The sequence below is a fragment of the Cetorhinus maximus genome, chromosome 1 (genome assembly GCF_964194155.1).
Source record: "Cetorhinus maximus chromosome 1, sCetMax3.hap1.1, whole genome shotgun sequence".
Taxonomy (NCBI): domain Eukaryota; kingdom Metazoa; phylum Chordata; class Chondrichthyes; order Lamniformes; family Cetorhinidae; genus Cetorhinus; species Cetorhinus maximus.
This window is the reverse complement of record NC_135879.1, coordinates 89,870,914-89,897,935: the sequence shown is the minus strand read 5'-3', so window position 1 is coordinate 89,897,935 and position 27,022 is coordinate 89,870,914. Positions and strand designations below refer to the sequence as shown.

Sequence of the window (27,022 nt, the reverse complement as noted above, 5' to 3'; positions counted from 1 at the left end):
GGGGTGCGAAAAAGCATTGTCAATTGCTGCATCAAGGGCCTTAACTGGCCCGTTAATTAATGGCGGGCATGCCTTGCAACTCATAGCACCCGCCTTCCGAAATATCGCGTGTCATTTTACATGTCGCCGTGTCGGGCCTGCCCCCACATGCCAACCTGAAAATTCTGGCCGAAGTGTCAGTGGGGGAACATTTACACAACAGTGATCATTGTATCGCAAGGCTTAGGATGATGGCAGAAAAGGACAATGGGAAATCCAGAGTGAGAATAATTAATTGGGGGAGAGCCAACTTCAATGGGCAAGAAGGGAGCTGGGCCGGATAGATTGGAACCAAAGGTTGGCGGGAAAACCTGTTGCTGAACAATGGGCTACCTTCGAAGAAGAAATGGTTTAGGCAGAGTCAAGATATATTCCCTCAAAAGGGAAAGGTAGAGCAAACAAATCCAGAGCTCCCTGGATGAAAAAGGAGCTAGAAATTAAGATAAAAAAGAAAGAAAGTGTGCTTATAATAGTGTCAGGTGGAAAACACAATTGAGAACCAAGCAGAAGGCTCAGAGGGGAGGTGTAGAAGCGAATAAGAGAAGCAAAGAAGGATTATGAGAAAAAACTGGCAGCCAACAAAAAGGGGAATCCCAAAGTCTTCTATAGGCACATAAATAGTAAAAGAGTGGTAAAAGGAGGGGAATAGACCCAAATAGGTATCGAACTCCCTCAGCTGATGAATCAGTGCTCCTCCATGTTGAACATCACTTGGAGGAAGCACAGAGGGTGGCAAGGGCACAGAATGTTCTCTGGGTGGGGGCCTTCAATGTCCATCACCAAAAGTGGTTCGTTAGCAGTACTATTGACCGAGCTGGCCAAGTCCCAAATGACATAGCTGCTAGACTGGGTCTGCGGCAGATGGTGAGGGAACCAACAAAAGGGAAAAACATACTTGGCCTCATCTTCACCAACCTGCTTGCTGCAGATGCATCTATCCATGACAGTATCAGTTGGAAGTATCAGTTGGAGTGACCATCGCACAGTCATTGAGGAGACGAAGTCCTGCCTTCACATTGAGGATACCCGCGATAATGTTGTATGGCACTACCACCGTGCTAAATGGGATAGATTTCGAACAGATCTAGCAACTCAAGACTGGGCATCCATGAGGCGCTTTGGGCCATCAGCAGCAGCAGAATTGTACTCAAATACAATCTGTAACTTCATAACCCAGCATATTCCCACACTCTACCATTACCATCAAGCCAGGAGATCAACCCTGGTTCAATGAAGAGTGCAGGAGGGCATGTCAGGAGCAGCACCAGGCATACCTAAAATTAAGGTGTCAACCTGGTGAAGCTATTAACTGGACTACTTGCGTGCCAAACAGCATAAGTAGCAAGAACTAAGCAATCCCACAACCAACGGATCAGATATAAGCTCTGCAGTCCTGCCACATCCAGTCATGAATGGTGGTGGACAATTAAACAACTTACTGGAGGAGGTGGCTCCACAAATAAGTCCACCCTCAATGATGGAGGAGCCTAGCACAGCAGTGCAAAAGATAAGGTTGAAGCATTCGCAACAATCTTCAGCCAGAAGTGCCAAGTGGATGATCCATCTCGGCCTCCTCCGGAACTCCTCAGCCTTCAGCCAATTCGATTCACTCCACGTGATATCAAGAAACGGCTGAAGACACTGGATACTGCAAAAGCTATGGGCCCTGACAACATTCCAGCAATAGCATTGAAGACTTGTGCCCCAGAACTTGCTGCGCCCCTAGCCAAGCTGTTCCAGTACAGCTACAACACTGGCATCTACCCGATTATGCGGAAAATTGCCCAGGTAGGTCCTGTACACAAAAAGCAGGGCAAATCCAACCCGGCCAATTACTGCCCCATCAGTCTACTCTCGATCATCAGTAAAGTAATGGAAGGGGTTATCATCAGTGCTATCAAGCTGCACCTGCTTAGCAATGACCTGCTCACTAATGCCCAGTTTGGGTTCCACCAGGGCCACTTAGCACCTGACCTCATTACAGCCTTGGTTCAAACATGGACAAAAAAGCTGAACTCCTGAGGTGAGGTGAGAGTGACTGCCCTTGACATCAAGGCAGCAATTGACAGAGTGTGGCATCAAGGAGCCCTAGCAAAACTGGAGTCAATGGGAATCAGGGGGAAAACTCTCCGCTGGCTGGAGTCATACCTAGCACAAAGGAAGATGGTTGTGGTTGTTGGAGTTCAGTCATCTCAGCTACAGGACATCACTTCAGGCATTCCTCAGGGTAGTGTCCTAGGCACAACCATCTTCAGCTGCTTCATCAATGATCTTCCTTCCATCATAAGGTCAGAAGTGGGGATGTTCACTGATGATTGCACAATGGTCAGCACCATTCACAACTCCTCAGATACTGAAGCAGTCCATGTCTAAATGCAGCAAGACCTGGACAATATCCAGGCTTGGGTTGACAAGTGGCAAGTAACATTCGCGCCACATAAGTGTCAGGCAATGACCATCTCCAACAAGAGAGAATCCAATCATCGCCCCTTGATGTTCAATGGCATTACCATCACTGAGTCCCCCACTATCAATATCCTGGGGGTTACCATTGACCAGAAACTGAACTGGACTAGCCATATAAATACTGTGGCTAAAAGAGCAGGAGTCGTGCAACGGGTAACTCACCACCTGACTCCCCAAACCTGTCCACCATCTACAAGGCACAAGTCAGGAATGTGATGGAATACTCCCTACTTGCCTGGATGAGTGCAGCTCCTACAATACTGAAGAAGCTGGGCACCATCCAGGACAATGCAGTCCGCTTGATTGGCACCACATCCACAAATATTCACTCCCTCCGCCACCGACGCACAGTAGCATCAGTGTGTACCATCTACAAGATGCACTGCAGAAACTCACCAAGGCTCCTTAGACAGCACCTTCCAAACCCACGACCACTACCACCTAGAAGGACAAGGGCAGCAGATAGATGGGAACACCATCACCTGGAAGTTCCCCTCCAAGCCACTCACCATCCTGACTTGGAAATATATCGCCGTTCCTTCACTGTCGGGACATGTTTTTAATTCAAGTGTAAGAATTTTATTTTATTTTTATTTGCTTTAGGAAACCTCATTCCGCCCGTGGATGAGGTTTCTTAAAAAATGCAAAGGCCGCTTGGCCTTTTTGCCTGCCCGTCAACCGTTAGGTTGAATGGGCAGTGAAAAATTCAGCTCAATTGGTAACTTAATGGCCTTAATAAGCCTTTTAATTGTTGGCAGGCACGCAGCCAGCGCCTGCTGACCGAACTATCGTGAGAGTGCGCACTGACGTTGGCACACTCAGCCGATGTCAATGCACTTTATTTCATGCTCGGGCATGTCAGGCGTGCGCGTGCACACCAAGGGAAAAATCGTGCCCTTAAAGTTGACAAGGCACCAGGACTGGATGAAGTGCATCCAAGGATATTGAAGGATGTGAAGGTGGAAATTGCAGGGGCACTGGCCATAATCTTTCAGTCTTCCTTAGACTCAGATGAGGTGCCAGTGGGCCGGAGAATTGCAAACATTATGCCCTTGTTCAAAAAAGGTTGTAAGGATAAGCTCAGCAATTACAGACCAGTCAGTTTAACTTCAGTGGTGAGGAAGGTTCTAGAAACAATTATTCTGGATAGAATTAGTAGTCATATGGAAATATGTGGTTGATTAGGAAGAGCCAGCATGGATTTCTTAAGGGGAACTCATGTTTAACTAACTTGCTGGGGTTTTTTGAAGAGGTAACAGAGAGGGTTGGTAAGGGTAAAGCTGTTGATGTGGTGTACGTGGACTTCCAAAAGGCATTCAATACAGTGTTGCATAACAGACTTGTGAGAAAAGTTACAGCTGATGGAATAAAAGGGACAGTAGCAATGTGGATACAAAATTGACCGAGTAATAGGAAACAGCTAGCAATGGTGAATGGACATTTTTCAGGCTGGAGGAAAGTTTGTAGTGGAGTTCCCAGGGTTTGGTATTGGGACTCATGCTTTTCCTGATGTATATTAATGATCTAGACCTAGGTGTGCACGGGACAATTTCAAAGTTTGTGGATGATACGAAACTTGGAAGCATTGTAACCTGTGAGGAGGACAGTGTAGAACTTCAAAAGGGCATAGAAAAATTGGTGGAGTGGGCAGATAGGCGGCAGAAGAAGTTCAATGCAGAAAAGTGTGAGGTGATTCATTCTGGTAGGAAAAACATGGAGTGCCAATATAAAATAAGGGATACAACTCTAAAGCGTGTGCAGGAGCAGAGGGACCTGGGTGTACATGTGCATAAGTCATTAAAGGTGGAAAGACAAGTGGAGAGAGCAGTTAATAAAGCATAAACTATCCTAGGCTTTATTATATTTTATATATTTTAGCTTTTTGTTTTTATTAATAGGGGCATAGAGTACAAGAGCAAGGAGGTTATACTGAATTTGTATAGGACACTAGTTAGACCTCAGCTGGAGTATTGTATACAGTTCTGGGGGCCACACAATAGGACAGATGTAAATGCATTGGAGACAGTGCAGAAGAGGTTTATAAAAATGGTTCCAGTGTTGAGAAACTTCAGTTATGAAGATAGATTGGAGAACTTGGAGAGGAGAAAGCTAAGAAGAGAGGTGTTCAAGATCATGAGCGGGCTAGACAAAATAGATAGGGAGAAACTGTTTCCGCTCGTAAAAGGATTGAGAACAAAAGGGCACAGGTTAAAGTGATTTGCAAAAGAAGCAAATGCGATGTTAGAAAAAACTTTTTCACACAGCGAGTGGTTCGGGTCTGGAATGCACTACCTGAAAGTGTGGTGGAGGCAGGTTCAATCGAGGCATTCAAGAGGGCATCAGATGATTATTTAAATAGAACCAATGTGCAGGGTTATGGGGAAAAGGCAAAGAGAATGGCACTGAGTCATAATGCTCATTTGGAGAGCCAGTGCAGACATGATGGGCCAAATGGCCTTCTTCAACACCATAACAATTCTATGATTCTGTGAACAGACGGACAGAATGGAAAAGGAAGAGGAGTAATCCTGATAGTAAAGGGTAACATCAGGACTAGCGAGAAAGGATCTTGGCTCTAAAGATCACAAAGTATAATCAGTTTGAGTGGAGATTAGGAATAACAAGGGTCAGATGCTGGAGGGTGTAGTTTATAGGACCCGAGCAATAGTTATACTGTTGGACAGACCATTAAGCAAGAAATAATTGGAGCTTGTAAGAAAGGCAATGTAATAATAGTGGGGAAATTTAATTTTCATATGAACTGGACAAATCAAGTTGGCAAAGGAAGTCTGGGAGATGAGTTTGTAGAAAGCTTTCATGACAGTTTCCTGTTACAATACTTGTGGAACTAACTAGAGATAAAGCTATTTTAGATCTAGTGTTGTGTAATGAGACAGGATCAATTCATAATTTCATAATAAAAGATCCTCTGGGAAAAGTGGTCATACTATAATTGCATTCCATATTAAGTTTGAAAGCAACATACTTCAGTCCGAAACAAGAACCTTAAACCTAAACAAAGCCAATTACATTGATATGCGATGAAAGCTGGCTAAAGTTGATTTGGGTAAAGAGACTAAAAGGTATAGCAGCAAAAAAACTAGCAGGAAATATTTAAAGAAACAATTTTAAAATGTTCACCAAAAATATATTTCATTAAAAAACAAAAACTCAGCAAGAGATATCCATCCTTGGCTTACTAGGGAAGTTAAGGATAGTATTAGATTAAAAGAAGAGACTTAAAATGGTGGGAATGTTTTAGAAACCAGCAATGGGTGACCAAAAGTTGATAAAAAGGGGAAAAAAATAGAACATGAAAGTAAATTAGCCAAGTATGTAAAAAAAGGATTGTAAGAGCTTGTACAGGGAGATACAAAAGAGTAGCTAAAGAAAACATTGGTCCACTAGAAGCAGAAATAGGATGACTTATTATAGGAAACAAAATGACAAAGATATTGAAGAAATATTTTGTGTCTGCTTTCACAGCTAAGCATGCAAATTACATACCAAAAATAGAGGGTAACAAAGGGACTGATAAGAGTGTCTTAAGATAATTAACAACAGCAGAGAAAAAGTATTGGATAAACTTAAGGGACTAAACGCCAACAAATTCCTAGGATCTGATGGGTTACAACACCCTAGATTTCTAAATGAGGTAGCCACAGAGATTGTGGAGCACTGTTATGATTTTTCCAAATTCCCTAGATTCTAGAACAGTCCCAGAAGATTGGATGTTAGCAAATGTATTGCCGCTGTTGAAGAAAGGAGGGAGAAAGAAAACAGCGAGTTAAGGTATGACATCAGCTTTCCTCTCATATCTATGTAATTGGCTTTGTTTAGGTTCAAGGTTCTTCTTTAGGACTGAAGTATGTTGCTTTCAAACTTAATATGGAATGCAATTATTTGCTTGCTGGAATCTATTATTAAAGATGTCTTAACAGTGCACTTAGAAAATCATAGTACGATCAGACAGAGTGAACATAGAAATTATGTTTGACAAATTGTGATGGCCATGTACTTTGGGGGGAAAAAAAATTTCATCTTGAGGTGATGGAACCTTTAAGAAATAGGTCTGAATTTTCTGGCTGGCGGGGGGGTGGAGCAGGAGTGGGCACGCCACCATTTTACGCGGGCGGGCCAATTAAGGTCCGCCTAGCATGAATCGTGGCTCCCGAGGACAGCCAAAGTGGGTGGGCAGTGGTGGGTCTGCAATGACCACCGGGTCCAGTGGTGACCCGGCGGTCTGTTTTAAAAAGTTGCTGCAGCCTTTCCAAGGCTGCGAATTATGGCCAGTGGAAGGGCTCCCCAGAGCACTGCTGGTGATCAGGCCAGACAGGAAGGTAGGGCATGGGGCACTGTGTCCCTCATTTTTCTGATGATTGCCTTGCTGCCCTCCTCGAGGAGGTGGCAGCACGGCGGGAGGTCCTGGTACCCAAGGATGGGAGGAGGAGGCCCCCCGTACATGACCAAACGTGCCTGGGAGGAAGTGGCAGAGGTGGTGAGCTCCCGCGAAGTGGTGCGGCGCACCTGAGTCCAGTGTCGCAAGCACTTCAACAACCTGTTGCACTCAGGAAGGGTGAGTACCATGGTGGCAATGGTCACTTAACCCAGCAGGTAGGCTTTCTCCCCTGGTGACCCCCCCGCCCCTTCAAGTCTGAGTATAGTGACTGCACTGAATCATTGACGGCATGTGTCCTTCACTGGGTGGGCCGGCAGATATTGCCCATACTGAGGTCACCCTGAGAGGGTGGTGAAGAGATGGGTTCTGCCCCCACAGCAATTGGTACACTGTGATCCACATGACTGTTTTGGCGGCAGCCTGGAGGAGCTGCACCTAGGCGCAGTGCTGGAACTCCAGAGCATGTCAAAGTCAGGGAGATGACATGCTGGGAGGGGAGCTTCAAGGTGGCGCGGCACTGATCAATCTGCTGCCCTCTGCGCTCCACGTGCTTGCGCCTCCTTGCTATGGAAGGTTAGACCGTGTGGTGCTTAATGTGATGTAGGCAGCATTTGGCCAAGGGGGTGGGTGGGGGGGGACAGGCCTGGCATCTTTGTGTGAGTGTTCAGCAGCAGCGGGGTGAGAAGACACTGGAGCCCTGCAATGTCCCACTCTGGTTGGGGTGGGCCGTCCACGAAGAGGATCCAGGTACAAGTAGCACTAATCAATGCTCTTCCCACCTTTTCAGGAGAAGAATGTACATAATGCCGCCGAGCGGGTGAGGACTGGCAGAGGGCCGGCCCAGTTAGCGATTCTCAGCCGCTTTGAGCAGGAGGCCCTAGATTTGGAAAGGTGCCATGTGCCCAGGTCCACCAATGTCGGCGAAGCTGGGGTGCCACGGGCAGGTATGTTTGCCCAGCAGTGAGGTCACCATTGTTCTCCCAACAGCCATGGCAGTGCTGAATGTTCAGTGATTGAAGTTTGCAACATGGCTTGACCATTGCTTATGGAAGCATGAGTGCATAATGATCCGGGGACAGGGATACACATTGACATTGTCTCCATGTTAACTGATCCAATGTCCTTGTCCTTCCTTTCAGCATCAGCGGAGCAGGGCCGGGAGGAGGAGCAGCACAGGGGCCCCCTCTCACATCTGAGGGGCCTGAAGTCACAGACTCACCAGCGTCACACCAGGCAGGCACCAGCGCAGATACTAGCACCTCAGTGGGAATTAGAACATCGGCGAGTGTCCTGGAGCACGGCGGTGAGGGCACCTCACAGTCACTTGAGGAGCTGGCAGAGACAGAGAGTGCCCATGGCGGAGGACTGCAGGGGACCAGACACATGCTCAGTCGGTGCCTGATGATGTGCCTCTGGAGTCGTCCACAATGCAGCAAGCACAGGAAATACATCCAGGTGTGCGGGAGCATCTGGAGGAGATACATGAGGCTATGCTTGGCTTGGTGTCCATGGTGGAGGAGTCTGCACGGACTATCGCCGAAGCAATAAGCCTCATGTCCGAGTGCCATGCGTCCTCCATGGAGAGTGGCGACTCTCGTGGAGAGGCTCCTCCAGGAGACCCATCAGGGCTTCCTGGGGATGCACTCGAACCAGCAAACTCTCACATCGGCATTGACCTCAGCTGGTCAATGCCAGTGTGGGAGATGGTCTGGGCATCAAGTTTCCCAGCTCAGTGCCCATCCATCTACGGTGAGCAGGGAGGCCCGAAGCAACCTCATCTCGGCACAGCAGCTGCCTGGCGTCTCTGCGGGCTCCTCTCAGGGCGCTCCGGATGAGGGCAGAAGCTCCTCCGCCCCTCTGCCAGTGACTGTTGCATCCGATCAGGCTGCGACCACTGGGGAGATGCCAGCTGTGGAACTGGCAGCTCCCTCCCAGGTGGGGCAAGCAGAGGCTCCATGAGCCAGAGGACGACCGACAAGGTCATCAAAGCCAACAGGACAGCAGAGTCAGCAGGCTCTCTCAGATGCCACTCCCAGCGAGGAGGCAGCCCCAAGATATAGCACCCGAAAGCGTAAACACAAGGCACCTTAGTTTATTATTGTTTATCATTGGTGCTTTTGTGTTGGCCCGCAATGAGGTCTTTATGAGTTGGTGTGATTTTTAAGACATTTTTCATTTTGTTTCACTAAGTTTCTGTGGTTGCAATATTAAATTCAGGGACAATCTTGTTGGAAGTAGGCAGAAGACCCAAGAAATTTCAAACCTTATACAAATCTTCAAAGCAATACTGAGACCAAGCAGTTAATCTTCCAATTTTGATAAGTATTTGACTTGAGTTTATTGGAGGAGTAGAAGGAAAGCAGATTTAAGGAGTTCCCAGTTTAGATTATAAGTAACTGAGTTCATTGTACTTGTAATGTCTTTTACTGCAGAGATAGTAACTTACTGCTTAAGATAAAGCGTAGTTAGCAGCGTTCATGTTCTTTGATTTTTGTGTAGTAATTTTTTAAGTTTAAACTGTAAACCTTATGACTTCATTCTGGGTTTTCAGATTTTAAAAAATAATAAACCTATTATTGATCTCTACCGAGATCATCAAAAAAAACTAAAGTATTTTGAGGGTTTAACTAATAGGGTAGACAAAGGGGAGCCAGTAGATGCAGTAAACCTGGACTTCCAAAAGATATTTAATAAGCTGCTACACAAAAGGTGAGTAAGAATGATAAGGGTTCATGGAGTTGGTCATAATATATTAGCGTGGGTGGAGGATTGGTTAATGGACAGAGAGCAGAGTGTAGGGATTGATGGGGCATTTTAAAGTTCATCGGTTGTAACTAACGGATTGCTGCAAGGATCAGTGCTGGCGTCTCAGCTACATACAACATACATTAATGACATAGACGAAGAGACCAAAGAGTAAAGTATCCAAGTTTGCAGATGATACAAAGCTAAGTGGGAATTTAAGCTGTGAGGATAACACAAAAAGGCTGCAAAGAGATATAGGGTGGAATTTTATGGCCGTGTTGAGGCGGCGGCAGGGCCAGAAAATACAGCAAGCGGTTCAAAATTCCATTGACTTCAGCAGATCCAGAAGATCCCGCCGGTGGGAGAGGCTGTAAAATTCCACCCATAGACAGGTTAAGTGAATAGGCAATAAAATGGCAGATGGAGTATAATGTGGGGAAATGTGAGTTTTCACATTGGTCTTAAGAATAGAAAAGCAGAATATTTTTTAAAAGGTATGGAACTTCAAAATTTTGAAGTTCAGGAAGATTTTGGTGTACTTGTAAAAGGAACATAGCAAGTTAGCATACAGATACATAAAGCAATTAGGAAAGTAAATGGCATGATGGTCTTTATTGCAAGGGAAATGCAGTATAAAATAAGGAAATGTTGCTACAATTATATTGGGCTTTTGCGAGATTACACCAAGAGCACTTTGCCCAGTCTTCATCTCTCATATTTAAGGAACGATTCTTGCATTGGCGGCAGTATAGCAAAGGTTCACTGGACTGGTTCCTGGGATGAGAGGTTATCCTATGATGACAGGCTGAGTAAATTGGGTCTATATTATCAAGAGTTCAGAAGAATCAGAGGTGATCTTATTGAAACATAAAAGATTCTGAAGGGATAAAAGCAAAATATTGCAGATGCTGGAAATCTGGAATAAAAATAGAAAATGCTAGAAAAACTCAGCCGGTCTGGCAGCATCTGTGGAGAGAGAAGCAGAGTTAACGTTTCGAGTCCATATGACTCCGGATGGCTCTGAGGGTCATACAGACTCGAAAGATTCTGATGGGCTTTGACAGGGTAGGCATTAAGTGGTTGTTTTCCCTGGCTGGGGAGTCTAAACCACAGGGGCACAGCCTCAGGATAAGGGATCGATCATTTAGAACTGAGATGAGGAGAAATCTCTTCACTCAGGAAGTTGTGAATCTTTGAAATTGTCTACCTACAAAACCAGTGGGACCTAACGTTAGAGGAGCACCGTAACTGCATCAACATTATATTTGGAGGACAGGTGGCAGTGGCCACCTCTGCAAGGATGTCATATTGCTACTCAACTTTAATTAGTAGTGAAAGTTAGGATAAAAAAACCAGAATGCTGTTACTTTCTTGTTCACGTTAGAAATTGATCATTTAATCCCCCTCTCCCACTATGCCTTTTTAGGCAACTAGGGATCATAAAAACTGACTGTAAAAGTTTCTACAGGTATGTGAAGAGAAAAAGATTGGTGAAGACAAATGTAGATCCCTTACAGTCAGAAACAGGGGAATTTATAATGGGGAACAAAGAAATGGCTGACCAACTAAACACATTCTGTCTTCACAAAGGAGGACACTAATAACATACCTGAAATGTTGGGGAACACAGGGTTTAGTGAGAGGAAGGAACTGAAATAAATCAGTATTAGTAGGGAAATGGTGTTGGGGAAATTGATGGGATTGAAGGCCGATAAATCCCTGGGGCCAGATAATCTACATCCCAGAGTACTGAAGGAAGTGGCCCTAGAAAATAGTGGATGCATTGGTGGTCATCTTCCGAGATTCTATAGACTCTGGAACAGTTCCTACAGATTGGAGGGTAGCTAATGTAACCACACCATTTAAAAATGGAGGAAGAGAGAAAACAGGGAATTATAGACCAGTCAGCCTGACGTCGGTAGTGGGGAAAATTCTAGAGTCCATTATAAAAGATTTAATAGCTGAGCACATGGAAAACAGTGGCAGAATCGGACAGAGTCAGCATGGATTTATGAAAGGGAAATCATGCTTGACAAATCTACTGGAATTTTTCGAGGATGTAACGAGTAGACTTGATAAGGGGGAGCCAGTGGATGTGATTTATTTGGACTTTCAGAAGGCTTTCGACAAAGTCCCACATAAGAGATTGGTGTGTAAAATTAAAGCGCATGGGATTTGGGGTAGTGTATTGAGATGGATAGAAAACTGGTTGGCAGACAGGAAACAAAGAGTAGGAATAAATGGGTCTTTTTCCGAATGGCAGGCAGTGACTAATGGGGTACCACAGGAATCGGTGCTGGGACCTCAGTTATTCACAATATATATTAATGATTTAGATGAGGGAATTAAATGTAAAATCTCCAAATTTTCAGATGACACAAAGCTGGGTGGGAGGGTGAGCTATGAGGAGGATGCAGAGATGCTTCAGTGTGATTTGGAAAAGCTGAGTGGGCAAATGCATGGCAGATGCAGTATAATGTGGATAAATGTGAGGTTATCTATTTTGGTAGCAAAAACAGGAAGGCAGATTATTATCTGAATGGCTATAAATTGAGAGAGGGGAATGTGCAACGAGACCTGGGTATCCTTTTACACCAGTCACTGAAGGTAAGCATGCAGGTGTAGCAGGCAGTAAAGAAGGCAAAAGGTATGTTGGCCTTCATAGCCAGAGGATCCGAGTACAGGAACAGGAATGCCTTGTTGGTGAGACCACATCTAGAATATTGAGTGCAGTTTTGGTCTCCTTATCTGAGGAGGGATGTGCTTGCTATAGAGGGAGTGCAGCGAAGGTTTACCCGACTGATTCCTGGGATGGCGGGACTGACATATAAGGAGAGATTGAGTCGATTAGGATTATATTCGCTGGAGTTCAGAAGAATGAGGGGGGATCTCATATAAAATTCTAACAGGACTAGACAGGGTAGATGCAGGAAGGATGTTCCCGATGGTGGGGGAGTCCAGAACCAGAAGTCACAATCTAAGGATATGGGGTAGACCATTTCGGACTGAGATGAGGAGAAATTTCTTCACCCAGAGAGTGGTGAGCCTGTGGAATTCATTACCACAGAAAGTAGTTGAGACCAAAACATTATATGCTTTCAAGGAGGAGTTAGATATAGCTCTTGGGGCGAAAGGGATCAAAGGGTATGGGGAGAAAGCGGGAGCAGGCTATTGAGTTGGATGATCAGCCATGATCATAATGAATGGCGGAGCAGGCTCGAAGGGCCGAATGGCCTACTCCTGCTCCTAGTTTCTATGGGCAGAATTTTGCCCTTGGATGGCGGGCGGGCCCCACTGGCTCGGCGGCGGGTGGACAGCCGACCCCCGTCTCCGAAATGGGGCCTGCCGCCATGTTGAATGGGCGGGCCAATTAAGGCCTGCCCAGCTGCCAGCCCGACAGGAAGCACGCGAAAGAGCGCACTGCTCCCTGAGGCAAAGTCCTGTCTCAGGGTGATTAGTGACAGGTAAGAAAAGTCAAAAAATAGAAAAATTAAAAAGTTATTAACATGTCGCCCTCATGTGACAATGTTACACGAGATGGGACATGTTAATAAAAATGACATAAACTTTATTAGACTTTTTAAAAACGGACATGAAACCTCATCCCACCAATGGATGAGGTTTCATGCTTTATCAGAAGCCCGCTGGGGCTCGTGGCCTGCCCGCCAGCCTTAAGGTTGGACGGGCAGGTCTTTAATTATCTTAATTAGCCTGTCAATGGCCTCAATTGGCCATTGACAGGTCAGCAGGCGGACAGCTGATTTGGCTGTCCGCCCGCCTTCCTAAAAATATAAAGGGACCAAGATGACGTCTGGGGTTCCTCCTGATGCCATCCAGCGTCATTTTCCCGTCGGCGAGCGGGCTCCGTCCCCAAATCGCTGACGGGAAAATTCAGGCCTATGTTTCTATGTTAACCTTTATTTTGCAGGTGTGAAAACATTTTCCTGTTCAGTGCTCTCTAAAATGTTTAGATTAGCATGAGGCAGATATTAAATGGCTTAAAAAAATTCAGCCCAAAATTTATAAATTTTATCTGTTTTCTTTGTTTTGGTTAAAATGTCTGCGTGAGCAAACATGAATACTGGGTACTTAAAAGAAGTCCAAATAAAAAACAATGCAGGAGTGATGAGTAAACTAACTGAACAAAAGGTTTCTTCAACTCATTTTGCAATTCCAATGACAACATGTGTTCATATAGCACCATTGACCTAGTAAAACATCCCCAGGGGCTTCACAGGAGCTTTACAAAACAAAATTTGGCATCAAGTCACATAAGGAGATATTCTGTTAGATGGCCAAAAGCTTGATCAAAAGGGTTGGTTTTAAGTTGTGTGTTAAAGGAGGAAAGCGAGCTAGAGAGGTGGAGACATTCAAGGAGGGTATTCCAGTGCTTAGTGTCAAGGCAGCTGAAGGCATGACCATCAGTGATAGAGTGATTAAAATCAGGGATGTCCAACAGGCCAGATTTAGATGAGTGCAGATATCTCAGAGGTTTGTCTGACTGTAGGAGATTACAGAGAAAGGGAGGGGTGAGTCAATTAGATGGATTTAAAAACATAAATAACAATTTCAAAATCAAAATAGCTTAATCAAAAGCCAATGTAGGTCAGCAGGCATAGGGGAGATGGGTGAACCTGATGCAAGTTTGAATACGGGCAGCAGGGAATCTTAAGATTACAGAGGATATAACAATTCCAACATACCTTAACACTTTGGTGGATTCTTTCAGCAAAGTAGGCAGGTGTAGACTTTGAACAACTAACTAAAACAAAGTAAATAAAAACAATCATTTACGATAATATCAAAAACCTGTTTAGTGATCTCCTTTTCCCGCCATACACTGCTCCATCTACCAGCCCAGACAAAAATTAATAAACCAATGAGGCATGTGAGTTCTTATGGTGGAAATACAAGAACATACAACCAAACTCTTCTGATGGAGAGCCAAACTTCCTTTTACATGTGCTTCTGCACGACTAGAGAATAAATCTATTCCAGGTTCCCACCTCTGCTTGTAGAAGCACTCCATAATTAAAGATGCAAACCCTGACCTAAACCCTTGGAATGGGATTGTTATCTTAGTTGAAGCACATTGCCTGTACCTGCAAGAAGGTACAAAACATGAACACTTCAACAGCCGTATGAACGGTACTGAGTGGTGTCATGCCACTCAGAAGGAAGAGGACACTGAAGACTAAATAAAAGAATTGTCAAAATAAAAGAAGTTATAACCTTCAGGAAAGATTTAACAGAATGGGACTCTTTTCTCTAGAAAAGAAAAGGCTGAGAGGAGACCTAATAGAGGTAGTTAAAATTATGGAAGAGTTTAATAGGGCATATTCATAGAGAAAATATTTCCACTTGTATATAAATCCAAAACTAGGGGTATAAATAGAAGTTAGTCACTAATAAATCCAATAGAGAATTCAAGAGAAACTTACGGAGAGTGGTTAGAATTTGGAACTCGCTACCATAACAAGTAATTGAGGTGAACAGCATAGATGCATGCAAAGGAAAGCTAATTAAGCACATAAGGGAGAAAGAATGGAAAGATATGATATTAAAGTTAGATTAAATAGGGTGGGAGGAGGCTCATGTAGAGCATAAACCCTGGCATTGTAACCCTGGCATTGTCCAGGTGAGCTGAATTGCTTGCTTCTGTGCTTTACGTTCAATGCAATGCTACGTAATTCATTCCCTCCAGGAATTATTGCTATTAGTGAGACTTGGTTGCAGGTGAGGCAGGACTGGCAGCTCAATGTTCCGGGGTTCCGTTGTTTCAGACGTGATAGAGGGGGAGGGATGAAAGGGGGAGGAGTGGCATTACAAGTCAGGGAAAATATCACAGCTATGCATAAGCAGGACAGCCCGGAGGCCTCGTCTACAGAGGCCATATGGGTGGAGCTGAGGAACGGGAAAGGTGTGACCACACTAATAGAGTTGTATTATAGACCACCCAATAGACAGAGAGAATTGGAGGAGCAAATCTGTAGAGAGATAGCAGACCGATGTAAGAAACAGAAAGTTGTGATAGGAGATTTTAACTTTCCACATATTGACTGGGACTCCCATACTGTAAAAGGGCTGGATGGCTTGGAGTTTGTCAAATGTGTTCAGGAAGGTTTTCTAAATCAATATATAGAGGTACCAACGAGAGAGGATGCAATACTTGATCTCCTATTAGGGAACCAGACAGGTCAGGTGACAGAAGTATGTGTAGGCGAACATTTTGGGTCCAGTGACCACAATGTCATTAGTTTTAAGCTAATTATGGATAAGGATAGGTCTGGTCCTCGAGTTGAGATTCTAAATTGGAGAAAGGCCAATTTTGTGGAAATGAGAAAGGATCTAGGAAGAGTGGATTGGCATAAGTTGTTTTCTGGCAAGGATGTGTTCAGTAAGTGGAAGGCATTCAAAGGCGAAATTTTGAGAGTGCAGAGTTTGTATGTTCCTGTCAGGATTACAGGCAAAGTTAACAGGCATAGGGAACCTTGGTTTTCAAGGGATATTGGCAATCTGGTTAAGAAGAAGAGAGAGGTGTATAGCAGGTATAGGCAACAAGAAGCAAATGAGGTACTTGTAGAGTATAGAAAATGTAAGAAAATACTAAAAAAGGAAATCAGGAAGGCAAAAAGAAGACGTGAGGTTGCTTTGGCAGATAATGTGAAGGTAAACCTGAAGGGTTTCTACAAGTATATTAAGAGTAAAAGGATAGTAAGGGACACAATTGGTCCCCTTGAAGATCAGAGTGGTCGTCTATGTGTGGAGCCTCACGAGATGGGGGAGATCTTAAACAGTTTTTTTGCATCGGTATTTACTCAGGAAACTGGCATAGTGTATAAGGAAGGAAGGGAAACAAGCAGTAGTTTCATGGAACATATAGAGATTAAAGAGGAGGAGGTGCTTGCTGCCTTACAGCGAATAAAGGTAGATAAATCCCCCGGACCTGACATGATATTCCCTCAGACCTTGAGGGAGACTAGTGTAGAAATTGCAGGGGCCCTGGCAGAAAAATTTAAAATGTCCTTAGCCACGGGTGAGGTGCCGGAGGATTGGAGGGTAGCTCATGTTGTTCCGTTGTTTAAAAAAGGCTCTAAAAGTAAACCCGGTAATTACAGGCCAGTGAGCCTGACGTCAGTAGTAGGTAAATTATTGGAAGGTGTTCTGAGAGATCGGATATATAATTATTTGGACAGCCAAGGGCTGATTAAGGATAGTCAGCATGGCTTTGTGTATGGTAGGTCGTGTTTAACGAACCTTGTAGAGTTTTTCGAGGAGGTTACCAAGAAAGTAGATGAAGGAAAGGCTGTGGATGTTGTCTACATGGACTTTAGTAAGACCTTTGACAAGGTCCCACATGGGAGGTTAGTTCAGAAGGTTCAGACACTTAGTATCCATGGAGAGGTCGTAAACTGGATTCAAAATTGGCTGTGTGGGAGAAGACAGAGAGTGGTAGTGGATAATTGCTTCTCAGACTGGAGGTCTGTGACTAGTGGTGTGCCTCAGGGATCTGTACTGGGACCATTGTTGTTTGTTGTCTATATCAATGATTTGGATGATAACGTGGTGAATTGGATCAGCAAGTTTGCTGATGACACTAAGATTGGAGGCGTTGTGGACAGTGAGGAAGGCTTTCAAAGCTTGCAGAGAGATCTGGACCAACTGGAAAAATGAGCCAGAAAATGGCAGATGGAATTTAATGCGGAAAAGTGTGAGGTGTTACATGTCAAACCAAGGTAGGACATACACAGTAAATGGTAGGGCACTGAGGAGTGCGGAGGAACAAAGGGATCTGGGAGTTCAGATACATAATTCCCTGAAAGTGGCGTCACAGGTAGACAAGGTTGTAAAGAAAGATTTTGGCATACTGGCCTTCATAAATCAAAGTATTGAGTATAGGAGTTGGGATGTTATGGTGAGGTTGTATAAGACATTGGTGAGGCCAACTTTGGAGTATTGTGTGCAGTTCTGGTCGCCTAACTACAGGAAGGATATCAGTAAGATTGAGAGAGTGCAGAGAAGATTTACTAGGATGTTGCCGGGTCTTAAGGAGTTGAGTTACAGGGAAAGATTAAACAGGTTAGGACTTTATTCCTTGGAGCGTAGAAGAATGAGGGGAGATTTGATAGAAGTTTACAAAATTGTGAGGGGTATAGACAGAGTAAATGCGAGTAGGCTCTTTCCACTTAGATTAGGAGAAATAAACACAAGAGAACATGGCTTTAGGGTGAAAGGGGAAAGGTTTAGGGGGAACATTAGGGGGAACTTCTTCACTCAGAGAGTGGTGAGAGTGTGGAACGAGCTACCATCTGACGTGGTAAATGCGGGCTCACTCTTAAGTTTTAAGAATAAATTAGATAGATTCATGGATGGGAGAGGTCTGGAGGGTTATGGACTAGGTGCAGGTCAGTGGGACTAGCGGAATAATATTTTGGCACAGACTAGAAGGGCCGAATGGCCTGTTTTCTGTGTTGTAGTGTTCTATGGTTCTATGGTTCTATCAGCACAGACAGACTCTGGAGCATTCCTAAGAACCTCAATGAAAGTCACACACGTCTTAGCTGCCAGCTGTTCCATATCATGAATTGGGCAGTATTGGGCAGAATTCTTGATTGTAGTCTAGGAACTCTATTGGACACAACAAATTGATGTACAGACAGGAAGCTTTCAGCAGGTCTTCACAGAAGATAATTGACCCCTGGGAAACAAACTGCCAGATCATGCAGCGAGTGTGGATTGGCTGAACAAGTGATGTGCGTCTTGGTCACTGTGGTCTCCTGGAACTCATTTTGATCATTTTTGGGGGTAAGATGGTAAAACTATTACCTCTACTAAATTGACTCTTTTAAAAATCTGTTTTTGTACCCTTTCTGGAAAATTTTTTGTTGCTGGGTCAGAGCATTGCAAGTCATCATACTTAGTTGCAACATAACTGTCTGGGACAGGTTTGCTGAATCAATCATATGTATATATGTCTACCCTGCCATGCACAACCTCATCCCCCAACAGGAATTTACTGGTGAGGACACAGGGTTGGAACTACTCCAGCAGAACCAAGTTCCACTTGCAGTACCAAGTCCCAGGTGGGAAATGGAACCTTTCCACACATTCTCCGACTACCACAATTTTGGGTCCTACTTTTCCTTTTGTCCCTTAAAAAAATTACAATATTTATCATGAACACACAAATCCTGTACTGCAGCTTTTAAGTTCATCAGATAGACTTAGTTTCATACAAAAATATTAAACTACTGTACCACAATGAATCAAATTAGCTGTTCATTATTCACTACACACACTAGACAAATACTATGCCTCTTTACTACAACTAATACCACTCTCTTTGTATTTTGTTCCATGACATATTTGTCATTTAATCTCTCCCGCCCTCCACCCTATCCCAGACTTTCCCTTTTGTTCTTCCTCCTCCTCCCTCCTTTCAATGGCATAAAACTCATCATATTTCTAACATCCTTCAGCTCTGAAGAAGAGTCATATTCAACTCGAGATGTTAAGAACAGAAGAAATAGGAGCAGGAATAGGCCATCTGGCCCCTCAAGCCTGCCCCACCATTCAATGAGATCATGACTGATCTGCCCCAACCCTCAACTCCTCTTTCATGCCTGCTTCTCATCACTCTTAACTCCCTGATATTTCAAAAATCTATCTACCTCTTCTTTAAATACTTTCAGTGATCTAGCCTCCACAACTCTCTGGGGTAGAGAATTCCAGACGTTCACTACCCTCTGAGAGAAGTAATTCCTTTGCATCTCAGTTTTAAATCCGTGTCCCCTTACAGTTACTTATTCTGTAACTTTGTCCCCTAGTTCAGGATTCCCCCACTGGTGGAAACATCTTCTCAACAACTATCCTGTCAAGCCCCCTCAGAATCTTGTACGTTTCAATAAGATCACCTCTCATTCTTCTAAACTCCAATGAATAAAGGCCTAACCTGTTTAGCCGTTCTCGATAAGGCAACCCCTTCATTCCAGGAATCAGCCTAGTGAATCTCTTTTGAACAGCCTCCAATGCCAGTATATCCTTTTTTAAATACAGGAACCAAAACTGTACACAGCACTCCAGGTGCGGCCTCACTAACACCCTGTGCAGTTGTAACAAGACTTCCTTATTTTTAAACTCCAACCCCCTAGCAACACAGGCCAAAATTCCTGTGGAATTCTTAATTACTTGCTGCACCTGCATGCTAACGTTTTGTGTTTCATGCACAAGAACATCCAGATCCCTCTGTGCTGCATATTTTTGGAGTCTCTCTCCATTTAAATAATAGTCTGCCTTTTGATTTTTCCTGCCAAAGTGTGTGACCTTACCCTTTCCTACATTAAACTCCATCTGCCAAGTTTTTGCCCACTCATTCAACCTATCTATATCCCCTTGCAGATTCCTTAAGTCCTCATCACAACATGCCCTCCCACCTATTTTTGTATCGTCAGTAAATCTGGATACATTACACTCTGCCCCTTCCTCCAAATCATTAATATAGATGGTTAATAATTGAGGCCCTAGGACTGATCCTTGTGGCACTCCACTAGTTATGTCTTTCCAACCTGAAAAAGACCCATTAATCCTGACTGTCTTCTGTGTGTCAACCAATCCTCAATCCATGATAATACATTACCCCCAATACTGTGAGCTTTTATCTTGTGCATTAACATTTTATGTGGCACCTTATCGAATGCCTTCTGGAAATCCAAATACACTACATCTACTGGTTCCCCTTTATCAACTCTGCTAGTTATATCCTCAAAGAGCTCTAGCAAATTTGTCAAACATGATTTCCCCTTCACAAAACCATGCTGACTTTGTTTGATTGTGTTAAGCTTTTCTAAATGTCCTGCTATTTCTTCCTTAATAATGGACTTTAGTATTTCCCCAATGACAGGTCTTAGGCTGACTGGCCTATAGTTTCCTGCTTTTTGTCTCCCTACCTTAATAGAACAAAGAAAAGTACAGCACAGGAACAGGCCCTTCGGCCCTCCAAGCCTGCGCCGATCATATTGCCCGTCAACTAAAACATTTTGCACTTCCGGGGTCCGTATCCCTCTATTCCCATCCTATTCATGTATTTGTCAAGCTGCCTCTTAAACACCACTATCGTACCTGCTTCCACCACCTCCTCTGGCAGCGAATTCCAGACACTCACTACCCTCTGCGTAAAAAACTTGCCCCGCACATCTCCTCTATAGTTTTCTCCTCTCACCTTAAATCTATGTCCCCTAGTAATTGACTCTTCCACCCTGGGAAAAAGCTTCTGACTATCTACTCTGTCCATGCCACTCATCAAACTTCTATCAAGTCGCCCCTCAATCTCCGTCGCTCTAGTGAGAACAATCCGAGTTTCTCCAACCTCTCCTCATAGCTAATAACCTCCAGACCAGGCAGCATCCTGGTAAACCTCCTCTGCACCCTCTCCAATGCCTCCATATCCTTCTGGTAATGTGGCGGCCAGAATTGCATGCAATATTCCAAGCGTGGCCTAACCAAGGTTCTATACAGCTGCAGCATGACTTCCCAGCTTTTATACTCAATACCCCTGCCAATGAAGGCAAGCATGCCATATGCCTTCCTGACTACCTTATCCACCTGCGTTGCCACTTTCAGTGACCTGTGGACCTGTACACCCTGATCCCTCTGCCCGTCAATGCACTTAAGGGTTCTGCCATTTACTGTATAATTCCTGCCTGTATTAGACCTTCCAAAATGCATTACCTCGCATTTGTCCAGATTAAACTCCATCTGCCATTTCTCCGCCCAAGTCTCCAACCGATCTATATCCCGTTGTATCCTTTGACAATCCTCTTCACTATTTGCAACTCCTCCAACCTTAGTGTTGTCTGCAAACTTACTAATTAGCCCAGTTTCTTGAACAGGGGGATCACATTAGCATTTTTCCAATCCACTGGGACCCTCTCGGAATCCAATGAGTTCTGGAATATTTCAACCAATATCTCCACTATCTCTGCAACCACTTCCTTTAAAACCCTTGGATGCAGGCCATCAGGTCCTGGTGACTTGTCTGCCTTTAGTCCCATTAATTTGTCATTAATTACTTCGCCCCTCGTGGTAGAGACTTTTACAAGATCTTTCTTCCCATTAGCTCCTTGCTTTGGAATGTTTATAGTGTTCTCCACCTTGAAGACCGATGCAAAATATTGGTTTAAATTATCTGAGATTTCCCTGTTCCCCTTTATCAATTCTTGAGTTTCATCCTCCAAGGGTCTCACGCTCATTTTAACCACTCTCTTTTTATATAACTGTAGAAGCTCTTGCTGTTTGTTTTTATATTTCTTGCCAATTTACTTTCATAATCAATTTTCTCCCTCTTTGCTAGCTTTCTAGTTATCCGCTGCTGGTTCCTAAAAAATTCCCAATCCTCTGGCCTACCACTAGTTTTCAGAGCTTTGTATGCCTTAGTTTTTGATTGACCATGTTTGTTAACCACAAGTGGTTCATCCTTCTCATCGAGTCCTTCTTTTTGACTGGGATAAATTTTTGTTGGACGTTATGAAATATCTGTTTAAATGTCTGCCACTACTCATTCATTGACCTTCCTCTTAGTCTATTTTCCCAGCCTGCTTTAGACAACTCTTTCTTCATACCTCTGTAATTGCCCTTATTTAAGTTGAGGGCACCGGTTTGAGATCAGAGTTGCTTGCCCTCAAACTGAATTTCAAATTCTATCGTGTTGTGATCACAACCCCATAGAGGATCCTTAACTACGAGATCTCTTATTAATCCTACCTGATTACACATCTATTTCTCTCTCCACGGATGCTGCCAGAGCTGCTGAGCATTTCCAGCACTTTCTGTTTTTATTTCAGATTTCCAGCATCCACAGTATTTTGCTTTTATTGAATCAAATCATCTTTAGTTTAATATTTGAAAATTACTCCTGCCCTTTTGCCCCATTCCGGATCTGTGAAAAATGCACAGCATGTTGTGGCACTGAGCTACACTGGGGCAACCAGGGGCAACTCTGGCAAAACATGTTGTCTGCAGTGTTTCCGGCTTTAAAGAGGAAAAAAAATGATCCTGTGAGCTTCTGATCACTATCCAGCAATCCGTTTGAAGTATCTGGGGATACTCAATAAATACTAAATTGAATCAGCCATATGGTCAAACGCTCACCATTACTCACTACCAGGCTTAAAAATGAAACGTAGACACTTAAGTGAGGTGGTACAACCAAGCAACAACAACAACGATTAGCATTTACATAGCAGCTTTAACGATGAAAAGCTTTCAAAGAGGCAGCTTCACCTTTAGGAGTAGGAAAAGAAGAAAATCAGAGGGGAAAGCGAATGAGAAATACATAATCACAATTCATTTGTCTTTGGTCTTAACATTTAAGAAAGGTGCATTCATAAACAAATTGTTTATAAAACTGCAAATTTTTCCAATATACACCAATGGCAGGCAGTAAGAGAGGGAGAGATCCCTGGTCAGCCATGTGATGGAAAGAATATTGGAGCCTCTACTATCACTATCCATAGCTCCAGATTACAACATGCACGTAAAAAGTGCATGTTGCTACAGCTGGAACTCCAAGTGAGCTCTGACACACCACCACCTAACATTCAAATGATTAAATATGCCATTCCACTTACCCATTGTCAACATCAAATTCTTCAGATTCCCAGACAATTCGCTTTTAATGCTGTCTTCAATGCTTCTGTTGGTAACTGCTTTGTACTCTTCAAATGCTAACAAAAAAAAATGCTAATACATTCATTCTTTCTGTTCAAATTTTGAAGGGAAATAAAAAACAGTTTCAAACAATTGTCTTACTTATTTGTAACTGAGCAGGGCTCCTTAAGCACAGGACTTCTATAAATTTAGCTTCGTCTGTCCCCAGTCTCTTCTCACCAGCCTTGTAAAGGGCCTATAGGAAAAAATAGAACAGTTACATAAACAACCTCAGTTGCAGTAGCTACTGTTGTTGGTAAGAGTCCAACCCCTGTGTGGAAATTGTATATGTTGGAAACAGCAGCCTTCTTGAAATGCATGGTTTTTTGTCATTTCATATTTATCATCAAGGGAACAGCAAAAGTTTTATTTGGATTGAGCTCTAAGGGTAAATTTGTCTTCTGATGAAAACTGACATTGCATATTTTATTTATATAATTAATAACTTGTTAATTAAATGGTGGGAAGAAATGGGTTTGAAGGATGTAATTTCTGAGAATGAAATTACATTGCTATTAATTACAGAGAGAAAAATCATCAAATATCTATACAACATTATTTGTGAGCAAAATACAAGGCAAGCAAATTGAGGTGGTTGCAGAGATGTGAAATTGACCAGGAGAGCAAGGCTGAGGCAGAGCTTGTCTATTTTAGATTTTGTGATTGCTTTTACAATACTGCTGTCTGCTAGCTGAAGATATGACCTATCTTAATTCAGTTTGTGCATTATACTGACATGTCCTCTTACTTGTAAAAAAAGAGTACATATTAGCTTTGATAAATCAAGGATGATTAACTGAGGAGAATGATTAACAGTTTGAGGAGCTAATTGACATGGCATTCCCTGCTGTTGGTGTCATCATCATCATATAAAAGTACAAAACACACACCCTCTGTTTCTTAATTCCATACCAGGTGCCAAGATTATACTTCTTAAGTGAGAAAATTTATGCATTCCTGGAAGATCGATAAGTGTAACACCAAATGTCTTCATATATTATGGAACTTAGCAATTAGCATAATGATAGAGGGATATAATTAAAGGATGATTTCAAATCAACATTTGGATTTTAAGAAAGGACTGTTTTTGAACTCTAAAATTTCAGTATTAACTGAACTTAAGAGTTAAAGTTGAAACTAAATTATAAAAATCAGTGCCATGGAGAAATATGAGCTGGTCTGCTTTTCTTAAAATGATCCTGGGTAAATTTCTTGGTCTTAGATATTGGTGCATTATAGAAACTAATATCAATTTCTTTGAAGGCTGTGGTCAATGGTTTTTGATCCAGTTTATGACCAAATTACAAATCAGGATTTTATAAAAGCTGCCTCTATATCTAATTAATTATTTGATATAATCACAAAACTTCCCAATTCCAATCTCAGTTTAAATAAAAGAATAACATTTGTTTTTGTTTAGCTGTTAACTTAAGTGCTAAATTTCCATGGTCTGATCTTTTAACTGCAATATTGTATATAGCAAAAAATATTTGCAATCTGCAAAAAAGTTAAGTTTGTGTGTTGTAGAGGTATAGCATGGCTCCAACCACAAGGGTGGGATTTTCCGCACCCGCCCATCACCGCGATTGTCCGGTTCCATCGCAAGTCAATGGACTTTTGGCTGGGGCACCGCCTCACCTGCAGTGGATCCCACCCACGGTGGGGCCAGAAAATCCCAGCCGATGGCTGACTGACTGCTAGAAGCTTCATTGCCTGTGCATTCGTTTTGGAGAATGTACCAACACAGCTTAGTAATTATGGCTCCAGGGAGCATTCTGGCAGCATATTCAATAATAATTACCCATCACCATATCAGGCTTCTTAATTAAAAAACATACCTGGGCATCGCTCCTAAAAAGCCTTTCATCCACAACCTGACAGTTTTCATCCCTCCTTGCCTAGTAATAAACAAAATAATTAAAAGTTCACAGAACATGTGCATGACACTTAAGGCTAGATATTACAATTAGTGCTGGTCACATATCAATGCTTAATAGACTCATATCAAGTTCCTCTTCATGCTATCTTAATGCAAGCATTTAATTCTCTTATTCTGTAGCTCAGTCCTGTAAAATGCTTCAGTTCTCTTTCAATTCTGATCAGGGAACTAACACCAAAAAATTAACCTGCATTTTTTTTAGATGCCGATAGACTGGCAGTATTTTTCTAGGATTTATGTGTTTTTACTTTAGCAATTAATTATCTAGAAAACCCAAAGTATTGAAACAAGTGTGGGTTTTTGACCATAGGTTTCCTAGCCCATGGCACAGTACAATATCATGCTATTAAAAACTGGGTTAGCATGCTCAGCCTTTAAAATAACAAAGTATGACTGCGCAATACCCTCAAGATAGCATAACAGTGACTGCACTTCAAAGTAATCCAAATTTGTAAAGTACTTTGAACATCCTGAGGATAAGCTAAAGTGTTATACATAAATATCTCATTTGTTCCTAAGTCATCCATGTTGCACGAGCAGATTGTCCATTTTCGATGAGATGCATATGACATGTTCAAAAGGAAAAAGACATTCCATGCCTGGGATAACAATTCAAGATGAATTTAAATGTATAGAAAGAATTATTTGATGAGATACCTCTAGCAAAATGAGTAAAGCCCTTCTAAAATCCCCAGATGTTTCTGCAGCAACATCCTTTGCCAAGTCCCCTTTAAATTCTAGAAAGAAAATAATTATGAAGAAAAATGTGAATATTTTGCTCCTAATAATTACAGAAAAAAATAATGTACTTTAAATTGAGCTTAGGTACTAATGATAGGAGCTAGTACACCCAGAAATTATGAGATCACTAAATCACAATACAATCGAATTATTTTAAAATAAAAACTTCAAATCAATTAAGGAGAACAACAAACTAAAGAGAATTAAAATTGCGTATCTAATTGATGTCAAGTTGCTTACCTTTTAAACATTAATAATTAACGTGACTAGATTAATGTTGTAGGCTGGCCGAGTTGTACTATTAATGATAAAGTCAATCTGCAGACACTTCTTGGGTGGAAACATTATTTATAATATACTCAGCAGCAACTACGTGTATGCTTTCAACTCTAACTCTATCTCCACACTGATTGCTGAGGTAGCCCATGCTACCGTCCTATTGGTTACTATAGATCATGTGATCTTCCTTAACAAGTATTATTCTTAAAGGTACATTACACACTAAAGAAAACCATAATTACTACATTCCTCGACCTTTAGCTCGGTTATACATATATTCACAAGTGCATGTTTTTCAACACAACATAATATTTACACTGGGTGAGAAATTTATAAGTTCAGTCTTTCAGGTAGCTTCCTGGTACGTATGGAACATCGGAGCTCCACAACTTCAGATTCTTTGTCAGGGATCTCCTTTTTGGAGTTGCCTGAACATCAGCTGCTTCGGTGGGAACTTGCAGTTCTTTATCCTCACTTATTTCACTTGGTAACCACTAACCACTATGGTCCTACCCCGAAGTTTTTCATGTATACCGGCTCTCTCACAGTAAAGGTCCTCTCACGACTATGCCAGTCGTGTCTGGTTTTCTGGCTTCCCTGACTCTTTCCCACCTTCCCCTCTAATTTCTCCATTAAGCGCAATTTCATCCTGAGAGGGCGTTTCAACAATAACTCCGCAGGTGTGACACCTGTTGTTGTGTGAGGGGTAG

The 27,022-nt window shown here is 42.8% G+C and overlaps 1 protein-coding gene across 2 annotated transcripts in view; it reads right to left on the bottom strand.

The window, feature by feature from the left end:
• The window catches only part of anxa3a (annexin A3a), a 100,206-nt gene that overhangs the window by 16,778 nt on the left and 56,406 nt on the right, over positions 1-27,022 (bottom strand). For both annotated transcript variants that reach the window (XM_078543608.1, XM_078543618.1), the window contains 5 exons: positions 25,950-26,029; positions 25,192-25,251; positions 23,456-23,549; positions 23,275-23,370; positions 14,353-14,411 (listed from right to left, as the gene is read on the bottom strand). In XM_078543608.1, coding sequence (XP_078399734.1) covers positions 14,353-14,411; positions 23,275-23,370; positions 23,456-23,549; positions 25,192-25,251; positions 25,950-26,029 — 389 coding nt within the window. The remainder of the gene's footprint in view (positions 1-14,352; positions 14,412-23,274; positions 23,371-23,455; positions 23,550-25,191; positions 25,252-25,949; positions 26,030-27,022) is intronic.